Source organism: Netta rufina, assembly GCF_964035555.1.
Source record: "Netta rufina genome assembly, chromosome: 9".
Classification (NCBI taxonomy): Eukaryota; Metazoa; Chordata; class Aves; order Anseriformes; family Anatidae; genus Netta; species Netta rufina.
In genome coordinates this window covers 12,280,457-12,293,150 of record NC_140132.1, presented here as the reverse complement: position 1 = coordinate 12,293,150, position 12,694 = coordinate 12,280,457, and the positions used below count along the sequence as shown (strand labels likewise).

General features: G+C 52.4%; 1 protein-coding gene across 3 annotated transcripts in view; it reads left to right on the top strand.

The window, feature by feature from the left end:
• The window catches only part of HDLBP (high density lipoprotein binding protein), a 37,353-nt gene extending 25,404 nt beyond the window's left edge, over positions 1–11,949 (top strand). For all 3 annotated transcript variants that reach the window (XM_084292192.1, XM_084292194.1, XM_084292193.1), the window contains exons 16-28: positions 123–254; positions 1,056–1,274; positions 2,109–2,330; positions 2,548–2,766; positions 3,461–3,599; positions 4,365–4,519; positions 5,149–5,253; positions 5,863–5,997; positions 6,575–6,718; positions 6,884–7,069; positions 8,057–8,173; positions 8,636–8,764; positions 9,477–11,949. In XM_084292192.1, coding sequence (XP_084148318.1) covers positions 123–254; positions 1,056–1,274; positions 2,109–2,330; positions 2,548–2,766; positions 3,461–3,599; positions 4,365–4,519; positions 5,149–5,253; positions 5,863–5,997; positions 6,575–6,718; positions 6,884–7,069; positions 8,057–8,173; positions 8,636–8,764; positions 9,477–9,563 — 1,989 coding nt within the window. In that variant the 3' untranslated portion in view covers positions 9,564–11,949. The remainder of the gene's footprint in view (positions 1–122; positions 255–1,055; positions 1,275–2,108; positions 2,331–2,547; positions 2,767–3,460; positions 3,600–4,364; positions 4,520–5,148; positions 5,254–5,862; positions 5,998–6,574; positions 6,719–6,883; positions 7,070–8,056; positions 8,174–8,635; positions 8,765–9,476) is intronic.
• Positions 11,950–12,694: the final 745 nt, after the last annotated feature.

The following is a 12,694-nucleotide window of genomic DNA, read 5'->3' as shown; positions in this document are numbered from 1 at the left end:
CTGCTGCTAAATCCCGCTTGCTGTTCTCTCCTGTTTGTTGATGATGTGGAATGTAACCTCCAAGAGCTTTCTTGTGATGTGGGACACCTCTGAAATGATTTTTTTTTTTTTTTTTGTGGCAGATCCGTGAAGAAAGCAACACCAAAATCGATCTCCCAGCAGAGAACAGCAACTCGGAGACAATTGTTATCACAGGAAAGAGAGCAAACTGTGAAGCTGCTCGCCACAGAATTCTTGCCATCCAAAAGGAGCTGGTAAGTGAAATGACTGATCTGTTGCAGACAAGGGACTTGAAAATGTTGCTAGAATGCATAAGTACAGAAGAAATGGTTGTAGAGGGGGAGGGCAGGAGACAGCAGTGCGTGTCAGTCTGTTCCTGAATCTAAAACCTAAGATCTTAGGAAAATTTGCCAGTAGCTCAGAGCCCTGATTTATGCCTGTGGTATCTGTCACTTCTTTCAGGGAAGTCTCTTTTCCTAGCTTATCAGGATGCAAGTAGGGCTGTCCCTCTGAACTGTCCCTCTGAAGTGTCACTTGTGAACTAGGGAAGGCTGTGCTTTAGCTGAGATCAAGCAAACTAAAAATACCACGTGCTCAATGTTAATGAGGACAACTCTCATCATCGTGAACAAAGCAGGGAACTGAGCTAAGATGAAAGTCTGTCACTGTGAGGCTGGTCTCCCAGTGCTGACTCCCCACAACACCTTCCAAGTTACAAGAGAGCAAACTTGCGCTACCTGACAGGAGCTGGTGGCACCTCCAAATGGAGGGCTTGACGTAGGTCTGCTATCTCCTCATCAGAGACTGAATTTGCATTCATGGTATTTGCTCTCAGGACGTAATTCATCTAAAATTGACTGTGCTGTGGGATGATGCTGATGAGCCTGCCTGCGGCTGTTCATGTATCAGGGGCAGCCAGTTTCAAACCTCTGGTCAGGCATTTCTTACACGTAGCTCCATGAAGATCGTAGTAATGTGGGAGTTGGAAGGTAAGCAGGGTAGGCACAAACACGTTTCTGCAGCTTAATTAACAGCTTTCTACTGTCCTTTCTTAGGCCAACATCACAGAGGTGGAGGTCTCTATTCCTTCCAAACTGCACAATTCCCTCATTGGCGCCAAAGGCCGCTTCATCCGCTCCATCATGGAGGAGTGTGGTGGAGTCCACATCCACTTTCCCACCGAGGGCTCTGGCAGTGACACCGTGACCATCAGGGGCCCAGCACAGGATGTGGAGAAAGCCAAGAAACAGCTGTTGCACCTGGCAGAAGAGAAGGTGAGCCCTGTCGTAAGGGAAGGAATGGATTGGTTTGGTCAGATGTTTCTCTTTCAGGGTTCAAATGATCCCCTCAGCCTGCTGAGAAGCTTCTGGCATAAGACAGCTTAATCCTCTTCCAAGGGATTTGAGTACAGTTGGGATGATTGAAAGAAAACTACACTTTTGTCCTTGTGACAATGAGTTCTTCCCCCACGGGCAGAAGAACTGGCAGAAATGCTTCTCTCCCAAGGCTGGGGGCATACTCAGAGGGCTGAGGCTCCCTACTGCTGTGGTTTGAATGCTGTTGGGTAGCCGCACCTCTCTCAAACAGCTGCCTCTGAGTATCTCCTTTCCTTTTTTACCTCGTCTCTGAATTCCAGCTCTAGTTCTTACATTTCTCTGTATATAATTGGGTTTGGGAGCCTTTGGTTACAAGGCATTGCTCTGAGTTGGAATCACTTGACTGTTGGTTTTATCAGCAAGAAAAAGCCCTTTTTAACAGTAGCATGTGAGCACATTCCCCTGGTTGGTTCCCTCTGCTGCCTGGCTTACAGCAGTCAGCCAGCCAACGATTTTGCTGCCCAGTGTGAGTCCCAGACCCTTCCCAGGAAGTCTTTTGTGCTCATATTCTCTCCAGTTGTGCTGAGTGTAGAGATATTTCTTCAGCACTGAGAGCATCTTTCACGTAGTGTTTTTCCTTCAAACCTTTTTGATTTAGACAGCAAGCTACGTCTGTCTTCCTCATGCAACACTGTGCATGTGTGTGCAGTTACACAGCTGCATGTCTGCTGTTGGTGCAGATGTGTATTTGCTGCATATTGACATGTTCCACGTGGATCTGCCTCCTTACAGCAAACAAAGAGTTACACCGTGGACCTCCGTGCAAAGCCAGAGTACCACAAATTCCTTATTGGTAAAGGCGGTGGCAACATCCGCAAGGTGCGTGACAACACCGGGGCCCGCATCATCTTCCCAACCTCCGAGGACAAAGATCAGGAGCTGATTACTATCATGGGAACTGAGGAAGCTGTCAAAGAGGCGCAGAAGGAGTTGGAGGCCCTCATCAAGAACCTGGTAAGAACTGCTGCTTTCCTATCCCTGCAGCAAGATGTGATGAGTTAGTGTGGAGGACCTGTTCCTCCTAGAACCATGAGCGAGGTGGGAGCTCAGGAAGATCCTCTTCACTGTCGCTTGTTGGAGTGAGGTTGTAAACTGTTTTCTGCTGAGTGCAGCAAATGGGTGATGATGGCCAGGAAGGGCAGGGCTGACTGGCTGCTGTCATCTGTTGTAGGATAACGTGGTTGAAGACTCCATGGTGGTTGACCCCAAGCACCACCGCCACTTTGTCATCCGGAGGGGGCAAGTTCTGCGTGAGATCGCTGATGAGTACGGTGGTGTGATGGTCAGCTTCCCCCGCTCTGGCACTCAGAGCGACAAAGTCACCCTCAAGGGAGCCAAGGACTGTGTGGAGGCAGCCAAGAAGCGCATCCAGGAAATCATTGAGGACCTGGTAAGTCCCAGGAAAGCTGGTTTTTTTCCATACTTTATTGCTTCATCTGAACTCTTCTTGAACCTGTTGTACAGCCAAGCTTTATGTGAACAAGTCCCACAACAGATTTGGGATTTAAAGCTTTGCTGTCAACATAGGGGCTGCAGACTTTAGATCCCAGCGTAGGGAAGGGCTGCTGGCTCCAAAATGGCAATGCTGTTTCAAGTAATTGCCTGCTTTGACCTTCCTCTTGTTTTTGGGGAGAGCTTTGTTTGGGGTACTTTTAGACATGAAAAATGTGGAGCCCTCCCCGTGCCTGGTCTTGGGTAGAGGCTGCTCCCTGGGGTTTCTTGTCCTGGTAGTACTGTGTTTTGGAAACAACCATCAGTCAAACCTCTGCCCTTCCTTTCCTTCCTTCATTAGCTTTTTCCTTTCTCTTACTACTTCCTCCCCTTTAGAGTCATAGCAAGCTTGAGCCTTTGGTCTCTGAAGCCTTTAACATCACAGGCCGGAGGCAGCCTTCATTAAAACAGCTCATGCTAACTTCTCTGAGAGAGGGAAAGATTCTGGGAAACTTTTAGTTCTTTCCATGACAGCAGCTGTTACCTTTCCCAACACCTCACTCTGTCCATTATGGATTTCACCACGCGCAAGCATCCTGTTTGCTGCAGTGAAAGAGGCTGCGTCACAATAGAGCAACTCTGCTTTCTCACAGGAAGCTCAAGTGACAATCGAATGCACCATCCCACAAAAGTTCCACCGCTCCATTATGGGCCCCAAAGGATCCCGGATCCAGCAGATCACCCGGGACTATGGTGTCCAGATCAAATTCCCTGACAGGGAGGAGAACCCAGGTATACCCATGGATGCATGTTCACATGGCAGTTGGGGTGATCAGATGTGTAGTCTGCACTTGATCAGTGGAGAAGCTCTCCTTAAAATCTGTGGAGAAGTGACCCCAGGTGTTCCCTACAGCGTCCTTGGATCTGGGCTCGGAATCAACTGTGTTCTCTTGGGAAGAGGGGCCACTTTTAGGGGGTAAAAACGCAAACCTGTGGGTTCTGAATCTGTTCTCACCACAGAGCGCAGGGAGCACAAGGACCTGTCCTAGCCAAAAGCAGAACCTGCCGCTGCTCTCTTGCTCTGCAGGCTTGTCAAGGTTCCTCGGAGTTCTCGTGCTCTCAGCGTTGGGTGTACTGAATTCAGCACAGCTGGGGCCTGCTCTGCCCCGTTCTGTTGAGTAGCCTGGTCTACCACCAGCTGTCCTGTAACATCCAGCGCCGTGCTAGTTAAATTCCCTGTTGCTGAAGGAACTGCCAGCCTTATTGTCTCTGCTGTCATAGGAGCACAGCCTCTGCTTCCAGAGAGCAACCGCAGGTTCTCCCCCCGCGGGCAAAGGCAGTATGAGTGCTGTGCAGAGACGCATGGAGGAGACCATCTCAGTGGGTGTTCAGTTCTGCTCAGTCCAGGCCAAGCCATGGCAAGCTGACTGTGTGATCTCTTCCGTAGCAGGCTGTAGTGTCTGGTCTCTTGTGGCCAGGCTGAGCCTGAAGATCTGGAAGGGAAGATGTTGAGCAAGGAGGGGGCTCTGTTTAACATGAGGCTTTCCATGTTTTCAGCCCCTGTCGCAGAGCCAGCTGTGCAGGAGAATGGCGAGGAGGGTGGGGAAGGCAAGGATGGGAAGGATGGAGACCCCAGCTCTCCAAAGAAGTGTGATATCATCATCATCTCTGGCCGCAGGGAGAAGTGTGAGGCAGCAAAGGAGGCGCTGCAGGTACGTGGCTTCCAAACCCTTTAGCCTTATAATGTAGTCATGTCCTGATGCAAGCAGCTCGCTGCATGCTTTAGTGATGGTAATAAAAACTGTTCAGCCAAGGTTGCTATCCAGGTGGTCACTGACACTAACCGTGGAGAAGGTCTGCATTGCTCAAAGGAAGTTCTCCAGCTGCTCTATAATTTAGCCAGGTGGCTTGAATCACTGCGCCTGACCTAGCAATTGCTACAGCTGCAAGCAGCCCCAAGTCACTTGCCAGAAAAGCACGACATCCTTTTTTATGAAGCAGGGCTGGGATGAGATACAGTGTGATTGAGGCTGAATCATTCCAGCTTCAGCAGACCTTGCCATACTTCTCCTCTAGTGATGTCATCCAAGTTTCTGTAGGTGGAAGCCAAGGATATGAGAACAGCCTCTGACGCCAGAGGGAGTTTTTAGATGGCTTGTTTGGAAAAAAATGTTTAACACCCCACAGGTCATGTTTGCAGCTGCTCTCTCCTGCAGAGTTTGTATCCTGACTAAAAGGGAACAAACCTCGCTCCAGCGACTCATTCTTTTGAGCAAGTATATGGCAAACTGAAAGAAAGGAGAAGTCTTTCAACTGGCAAACTCTGTTCCCATCCCTCTAGGCTCTGGTTCCTGTCACCATTGAAGTGGAAGTTCCCTTTGATCTTCACCGTTATATCATTGGCCAGAAAGGAAGTGGGATCCGTAAAATGATGGACGAGTTTGAAGTAAGTTGTTGCCCTTCCTCCCTAATCCCACATACTGGAGAATCTGTAAACGACCACATTTATGGTGTTGGCCATCAGTTGTGACTTACTCAGGACCATCTTGGTTTGACCATAGAATACGGGCTTTATAATAAGAAAGTGAGACCTGTGTAATGAACTCCTTGGCTCTGGGGCTTGCTAGGTTTCACGATGAAGCTGTATTATGGGAGCTGGTGTCGTGAGTGTTGTAGGACTTGTTGGGGCCCATCTGGATTTCTTACCAGTGCAAGAGCTGTTTTCCCTCCTTGGCCATGCAATACAGCTCGGCCATGCCCGCCTGCTTGGAAGAATTCCCCAGGAGCCCGCAGGGGCTGCGGACCTCTTGCTCTTGGGGCCGGTGCAGGTTGGCTGCAGGCAGCACTGTTGAATGTGTGTTTGTTTCCTAGCCTCTCCAGGCTGGTACAGAGAGTGACAGGTCCTGAAGTCCTGCAGCAAAGCAATCTGATGTTAATAATGGCTGAAGGAACAGGGTTCAGGCGAGGTGCAAGTTCTTGGTAGCAGAGAGGATCAGTGAGAAGCTAACGTGCAGTGAGCAGTGGTACAAAGTGATAATCGTTACTTGTTGCTCAGGTGAACATCCAGGTCCCTGCTCCTGAGCTGCAGTCAGATGTCATCACCATCACGGGGCTGGCCACCAACCTGGACCGTGCCAAGACCGGGCTGCTGGAAAGAGTGAAGGAGCTGCAGGCTGAACAAGAGGATCGGGTAAGGCCTGTGCCAGTCCTTCCTTCCAGCTGAACAAGGCTTCAGCTTCTGGGTGTTACCTTCAGAAGTTGTACAGACCTGTGGAACTCTTCTCCTTTTAGTAGCACCCCTAGCTGCTCTGCAGGTCTGGGGGACTCAGTGGCCAAATATAACCTGTTTAATACGAACTAACAGGAGAGTCTTGGGATTCTACTTTAGGAAACTCTGAACTTCCTAGGGCTCTCTCACCTTCACATCCCTTTGCGATGGCGCAGGGCAGGAGCCTCGCTGTGCTAGAGTCTCTTTGTACCTCTTCTGGTGAATCCTTATCCCAGCTCTGAACAAATAGCATGAGGGATGATCTGGGGAGTTGTTTTCTACCTGTAGTTTCCTGCTGAACTTGGCAAAAAGCGCAAGGCCCCTGCAGATGAATGTTTTGGGTGCTCTTCTATAGCCATGTGCACTCAGGCAGGACCTTGCAGAATCTGTCCCATGAATCTCAGAAGCCAAAAGGAATGCGGGGACTTCGGTGGCCATCAGTGGAGCAGCCGTGGTGTGTTCCCTGCTGTTGTGCCTCACTCTGCTTCTCTCTTTCCAGGCCTTGCGAAGCTTCAAGCTGACAGTCACTGTGGATCCCAAGTATCACCCTAAAATCATTGGGCGTAAGGGAGCAGTGATTACCCAGATCCGCACAGAGCATGAGGTCAACATCCAGTTCCCTGACAAGGATGATGAGAGCCAGGTGAGAGGGCAGAGGGGACACACAGAGGGTTGTTGGTTGTCTCTGAGCATGGGCTCTGACTTCCCTGTGCTGCTATTGAATAAGATGGAGGGTGAAAGGGAGTAGCAGGGAGTTTTGCTTAGCTGCTTATGAGCTTGGTTACTCACGTGCTTCCATGTGCCCCAGGCCCAAGACCAGATCACCATCACTGGCTATGAGAAGAATGCTGAGGCTGCCCGGGATGCCATCATGAAGATTGTTGGCGAGCTGGAGCAGATGGTCTCTGAGGATGTGACTCTGGACCACCGTGTCCACGCACGCATCATCGGTGCACGTGGCAAAGCCATCCGCAAAATCATGGATGAATTCAAGGTGAGTGGTGGGGCAGCACGGGCTGGGGGAGCAGTTGGGTACTAGGGTCCGAATTCAGGAGCATCAGGTTCACATTTTGTGGTCCTTGTTTCTTGTGCCTGTTGAGCTCCTCCAGCTGGAACAGAAGCAAAGAAAAACCAACGCTGTTTTGCTCCCCTCAAGGTGTCATTGCAAATGTAGGAGCAAAGTCGCCTTTCAGCGGATTTCTTCCAGATGGGGTCCCAGATAGTCATTTGGTTGACAGGTGGTTGAGTCACTGACGCTGGGGAGCTGTGGGAGGGAACTGTATCCAGACCCCCTTAGCATGAGCTCAGCTCAGAGGAGATCCTATGGATTTCTTTGTCTAAGCCAGCGGTGATTCCTGTGACTTTAAGATTCCCAAATACACTTTCAGGGCTCCAGATTTGGCTGCTGGAAGCTGAAAGGCTTTGGCAAAGCCAGCTCAGCCTGGGAAGGGCAGGGGCCTGCATCCCTGACTGCACGTGGCAGTAGCAGAGTGATTTACTACAGGGACAGTTAATGAATATGAATCCAGAGTGATGAGCCTTTGGGACGTAACATCTTGGCTGGTCTTGGTTGCTGAAACAAGCTGTTTTGTTCTGAAATGAGCAGCCTTTGGTTTTGGTCCCATCTTGTGTGACTTCCCTGCAGCCATCTGGAAGGCAAGCTGGAAGAGACCTCGCTGGCTGTGTACGGGTAACACTAAGCCAACTACAGAAAATGGTCATCAGCCAGGATTACTCGATCTGTGGAGAGGATAGAAAACTTATTGTGCCTCCTGCTGATGGCTTGATGGCGAGGATGCCTGCAGCAGAATGAGGACACTGTCTGGAAATCCAGCCCTGTGCTGTTTGCACAGCACTGCACAGAGAATGGTTTGGGTTGGAAGGGACCTTGAAGATCATCTTATTCCAATAACAAAAGACTAAAGGAGTCTGTAGCTTTTCAGATGTGCAGGTGTAATCCCTGTGTTTCTTTGTGTTTCAGGTGGATATTCGCTTTCCCCAGAGTGGGGCTCCTGACCCCAACTGTGTGACCGTGACAGGACTCCCCGAGAACGTGGAAGAAGCTATTGATCACATCCTGAACTTGGAGGAAGAATATGTAAGTGTTTAGCAAATCTGTGCGGCGGCTTAGCAAGAATTTCCTCAACCACAGAGCTGGATGTCTGAGGGATCTCCACGTGGTATTTTCTACCACAGTACCAGAGAACTTGGTCTTTGTGCGGGTTGCAATCAGCTCTGGTCTGCAGCTGTCCCTCAGACCACTGGCTGCAGAGCCCCGGGCTGTCCAAGGACTGGCCCCGCTGTCCAGGAGGGGACAGCAAACGAGCATGTTGGGACACCAAGACGTGCGCATGCTTGCCTTGCTGCAGCTTGCATCAGTTGAAGTCTAGGAGTTGGTGGCTCTCAAACTAGTGGAGAAACACCGTGTTTGGTGACTGTAGTACAGGCTAGTGACCTTGGACAGGGTGCTGCATGATGAGGTGGAGTTTGGGGGTGGAGGGGTTACACCAGTTTGAGGAACTGTCAGGATCCACATCCTAACTGGGCCATGTGACTGCAGCTTGCAGATGTGGTGGACAACGAGGCGATGCAGGTGTACATGAAGCCCTCTTCCCATGAAGAGTCCAAGGCCCCATCCAAGGGCTTTGTGGTGAGAGATGCCCCCTGGGCCACAGTCAGCAATGAAAAGGTGAGTGCTGCTTCTGCTGCGGGCACGGGGAGTGTGGCACTGCCGAGGGCTGACTCTGGGGCCTGGCCCTCCCGTTTCAACTGGGACAACAGAGCGTTCTCCCTCCTCTCTCCGTGGTGGCAGAGAAGGCAGCGAGGGGCCGTCCTGGTCTGTGTGGCCTGGGCAAAAGCTGAGGGCAGGCCTAGGCTCTGCCTCCAGCTTCCAAAGCACTGCTGTCTCCTCTTCCAAACACCTTGCCCGTGTTGGATACAGTGGGGCCGCTGGGGATGGGGAGTCCTTACCTGAAAGTGTCCTGCCAGGTCGTGTTGGTTTTAGGGGTTGCCATAGGGCCCTGGCACCTCTGACTTCTGCTGCAGCACAAAACAAGCTCAGTGTCTGAGCTGTGTTCTGCCTGGAAGCAGTGACCTGGGACACGTGGCAGCTCTGTTCTCAGCTGCCCCAGTGGCCTGACCCTGCTCCAGCGACCGAGTTACCACGGCTGGGCTCTGAGCCCCTGATCCACCTGCTGCGTGCTTCTGTCTGCACCATCCTTGATGCCGTCTCTGGAGGCTCAACTGTCCACCTAGGGCAGCCCAAAGGACATAGTGATCCTGCTCAGCCCTCACTCCTTGTCTCTGCCCATGGGACACAGGAAATGCTGCTTAGCGCAGGGGTGCTGTACAGGTTCACAGCAGGGCAGGAGCTTAACTTGTTCCCTTTTTGTTTGCTCTAGGCCCCTGATATGAGCAGTTCTGAAGATTTCCCCAGCTTTGGGGCTCAAGTCGCCCCCAAGACTCTTCCCTGGGGACCCAAACGATAATGACCTGGAAGCAGAAACATCTCCTCCAGCCCGCTGACCTGACACTAACCTGCCACAAATACTTCCTGTCTGAAATCTGACCCAGCGGCTGGAGCACAAGTCAATTGCCCCAAGAGGTCTCCTAATGGTGTCTGGAGTGCTAGACCCCATCCCGCTCCCCTCAGCTATCACCATGGCTAGGATTCACTCTCATCTCTTGATGGATATACTTTTCTTCTTTGGAACAAGACTTCCAGTCAGATTCAAACACTAAATGTGTGTGTTTTTGTTAGAAACTTCATAATTGACTCAAAGTGGCTAAGATTTACAGCTTCCCAAGCGCTAGCAGAAAAATCTGCTCTCTTGAGCATGTCTTACTAGGCATTCTCGCCTTCATTAGGAGACCTCCTTTACTGTGGCTAGGAATCTACTTCCTGTCTCATGACCTCAGGAAATAAATTTCCTTGACTTTCTAAAGCCAAAACGTTTGCCCTCTTTCCTTTGTGTTTATCCCAGGCCTTACCTTACCGTTGTAGAGTGCAATCAACTTTTTTTCCTTTGAACTGCCAAAAATTCATTTAATGCTGATAGCTGACTGTGGGGAGAGCTTAAAAATAATCCAAAAGGTCAGAAACTTAACTCTTTCAAGGAACAAAACCTTCAGTAGGCTGGAGAGGCAGCAGAGACGGAAGGGACCAGAACAAAGCACGGCCACCCTGGTCAGGGGAACACCTCGGTGTGCAGCGCGTTGCGGGCGCTCCCTTGCGCCGCGCCATGCCACGCACAGCCCCAGCCTGCAGGCTTGATGAGTCTTCCAGTGCGTGACCACAGACCCCGTTCCTAGTGCCCCGCGGGCCCTTGCGCACCCTCCCCAGCAGCCGTGCGGGCAGGCAGGTGAGCCAGCACGTGGCAGCGTTACTGCATGGGACAGGCGGGGGTCGGCCAAGGTTGGCGTGGCCCAAGAGAAGCTGGTTGGAAGCGGAGCCTCGAGAAGCGGCTGAGGTGCTGCGAGCCCTGCAGCTTCTGAGCATGAGCGGTAGGGACACCAGTTGCTGTTGCCTTCTTTCTACCTCAAAAGTCAGTATGATGGTGGCCTCCCAGCGCAGGTGGGTGAGCAGCTGCTCCAGCTCTCACCCTGGCACCCAGAGCAGAACCCTGGAGGAGAAGCAAGAGGAGCGTTTTGGGGAGTGGCTGTGGGAGCTCCTCTGAAGGGAAGCTGAGAGCGGTCACGGTCGTGCAGGCGGTGAATGGGAGAGGACCGTGGGGCTTTCTGAGCTAGAACCGGGCTTGGCCCCAAGGCCGTAGCCACAGCCTAGCAGCAGCCCCTGGGTGCAGCGGTGGTGAGACAGGCTTCTGCTCTGATGGAACAGGGGAACTGAAAGCAAGGGGGCTGACAGTGCCATGTGTCGAGCCCTCCCTGAGGCCTCCATTGTATGGGCTGGAGAGGGCGATTGGTGCTCTATGCTCTGGGCTGCTTGTGCCTGGGCCCTGCCATGGCTTGCTCTGAGGGAGCTGTGCCCAAGCTTCTCCAGCTAGTAAGAAGAAAACCGTGTCTTTGTGGAGGGAGGTAGGGAGCAGGGGGTCCCTGTGTTCCCTCCTTTCCCCGCCTCTGTCCTACAGAAGGTTGTAGTCTGAGCCATTCCTCTAGCCCAGCTGCTTCGGCTCTTGGACAAGCAGGAGTCCCTAGTCTCTCTTCTCTAGTGCTGCTTACGGGGCAAAGGCAGGAATCCTGGCAGGCTGGGCCCAGCATTCCTGCCTTTTCCAGCACCCCCAGGCCTGACATGCCAACGCTTCTCCTTCCCCCGCCAGCTCCTCGTGGTAGAGGCTGCTATGCAGAAGTTGAACCAAAATCTGAGTGCTCTCCGTAAATTTGAGATGTGGCTGAAGCTAAGCGCGTCCCGCCACAGGGCACCTAGCTCCCCTGGAGGAGGGGGTGGCTCTGCCTCCCCCGGGAGATAATAACCGGATGGGTCAGACAGAACCAGGGTGACACCCTTCCATCCGTGTCTGTCAGGAAATGGTTATACCCCGTAGCTTAGGTCTGTCCTATGTCGCCAAGCCTACCCCCCTTCCTCTTTATGCCCCCCTGCCCTCACCAGTTGCACAGCTAGGCTTGAGTTACATTTGGGGCACCACTGTCTGGGTTTGCCCCGCAGCCCGACCCTCCACTCTAAAGAAGGTCATGAAGTGATTGTACCTAGTACTGTCCCCCACCACCCTCCTTCCGCAGCAGACTGTGGCATGTGTCCATTTCCTCTCTGACGTCTTCCATATTGTACGTTTCCATAGCAATGATCCCTTGGCCTTAACTTTGGAATTTGGAGACTATATGCAAACATGTAAAAAGGCTCATGAGTATGGATGACACTGGAATTTTATAAATTCTAAAATAAAACCTGAAACAGCTTGGAGTGTCACGGATATTATTTCTACCGGTGGGTTGAGATCCAGGGCAGCCCAAATTGCATGTGTGAGCCTCTGCGGCGGCCGTGCCCTTGCTGAGGAGGGATGTGCACGGAGAATGCTGGGCTGAGGGGAGGTGAGAGCAGCGCCCAGCAGCACCCACATGCTCACAGCCAGCGAGGTGACGCCAGGGCTGCTGCTGGTGTAGGGGAGCAGAGGGAGGCAGCAGCTGCAGTCCCTCTTGCCCACCCTGCTGAGAACCTCTGCCTTCTGCAACTCGCTGCTGCCCAGTGCCTGCCTGCCAGCACCCAGCTGCTGCTCTTGAGAAGCAAAGCTTCTCTCAGGGGCTGTTTCCCCTCATGGTCCCCATGTCAAAGGGTAGCAGCACACGTGGGGTCTCCAAAGCTTTCCCACAGCTCAACTCTTTCCTGCCTCCCTACTTAGGGTGGCAGGAGCAAACCCCCCAGCTGCGGTTACGGTAAGCACCCAGCGCAGGAGACAGCAGAAGCAACAGCCAGGCCAGGCAGCCCTACCACGACTCTCCCCAGGCAGGGACAAGTGAGCCTGTGCTTGTGCTGAGCAGCCCGGCAGCAGCTGCAGGCAGGAGCCTGCGTCTGCTAGCTGAGCAGCAGGGCGGCCTACCAGCCCAGGACCTCGGTGTGGCCGGCCACCTTTAGTTCATTTACGCCGCGGGGCAGTTCCCTCGTTGTACCACAATGAGCCTGGACAGCTGCCCAGAGCTGGCTGCC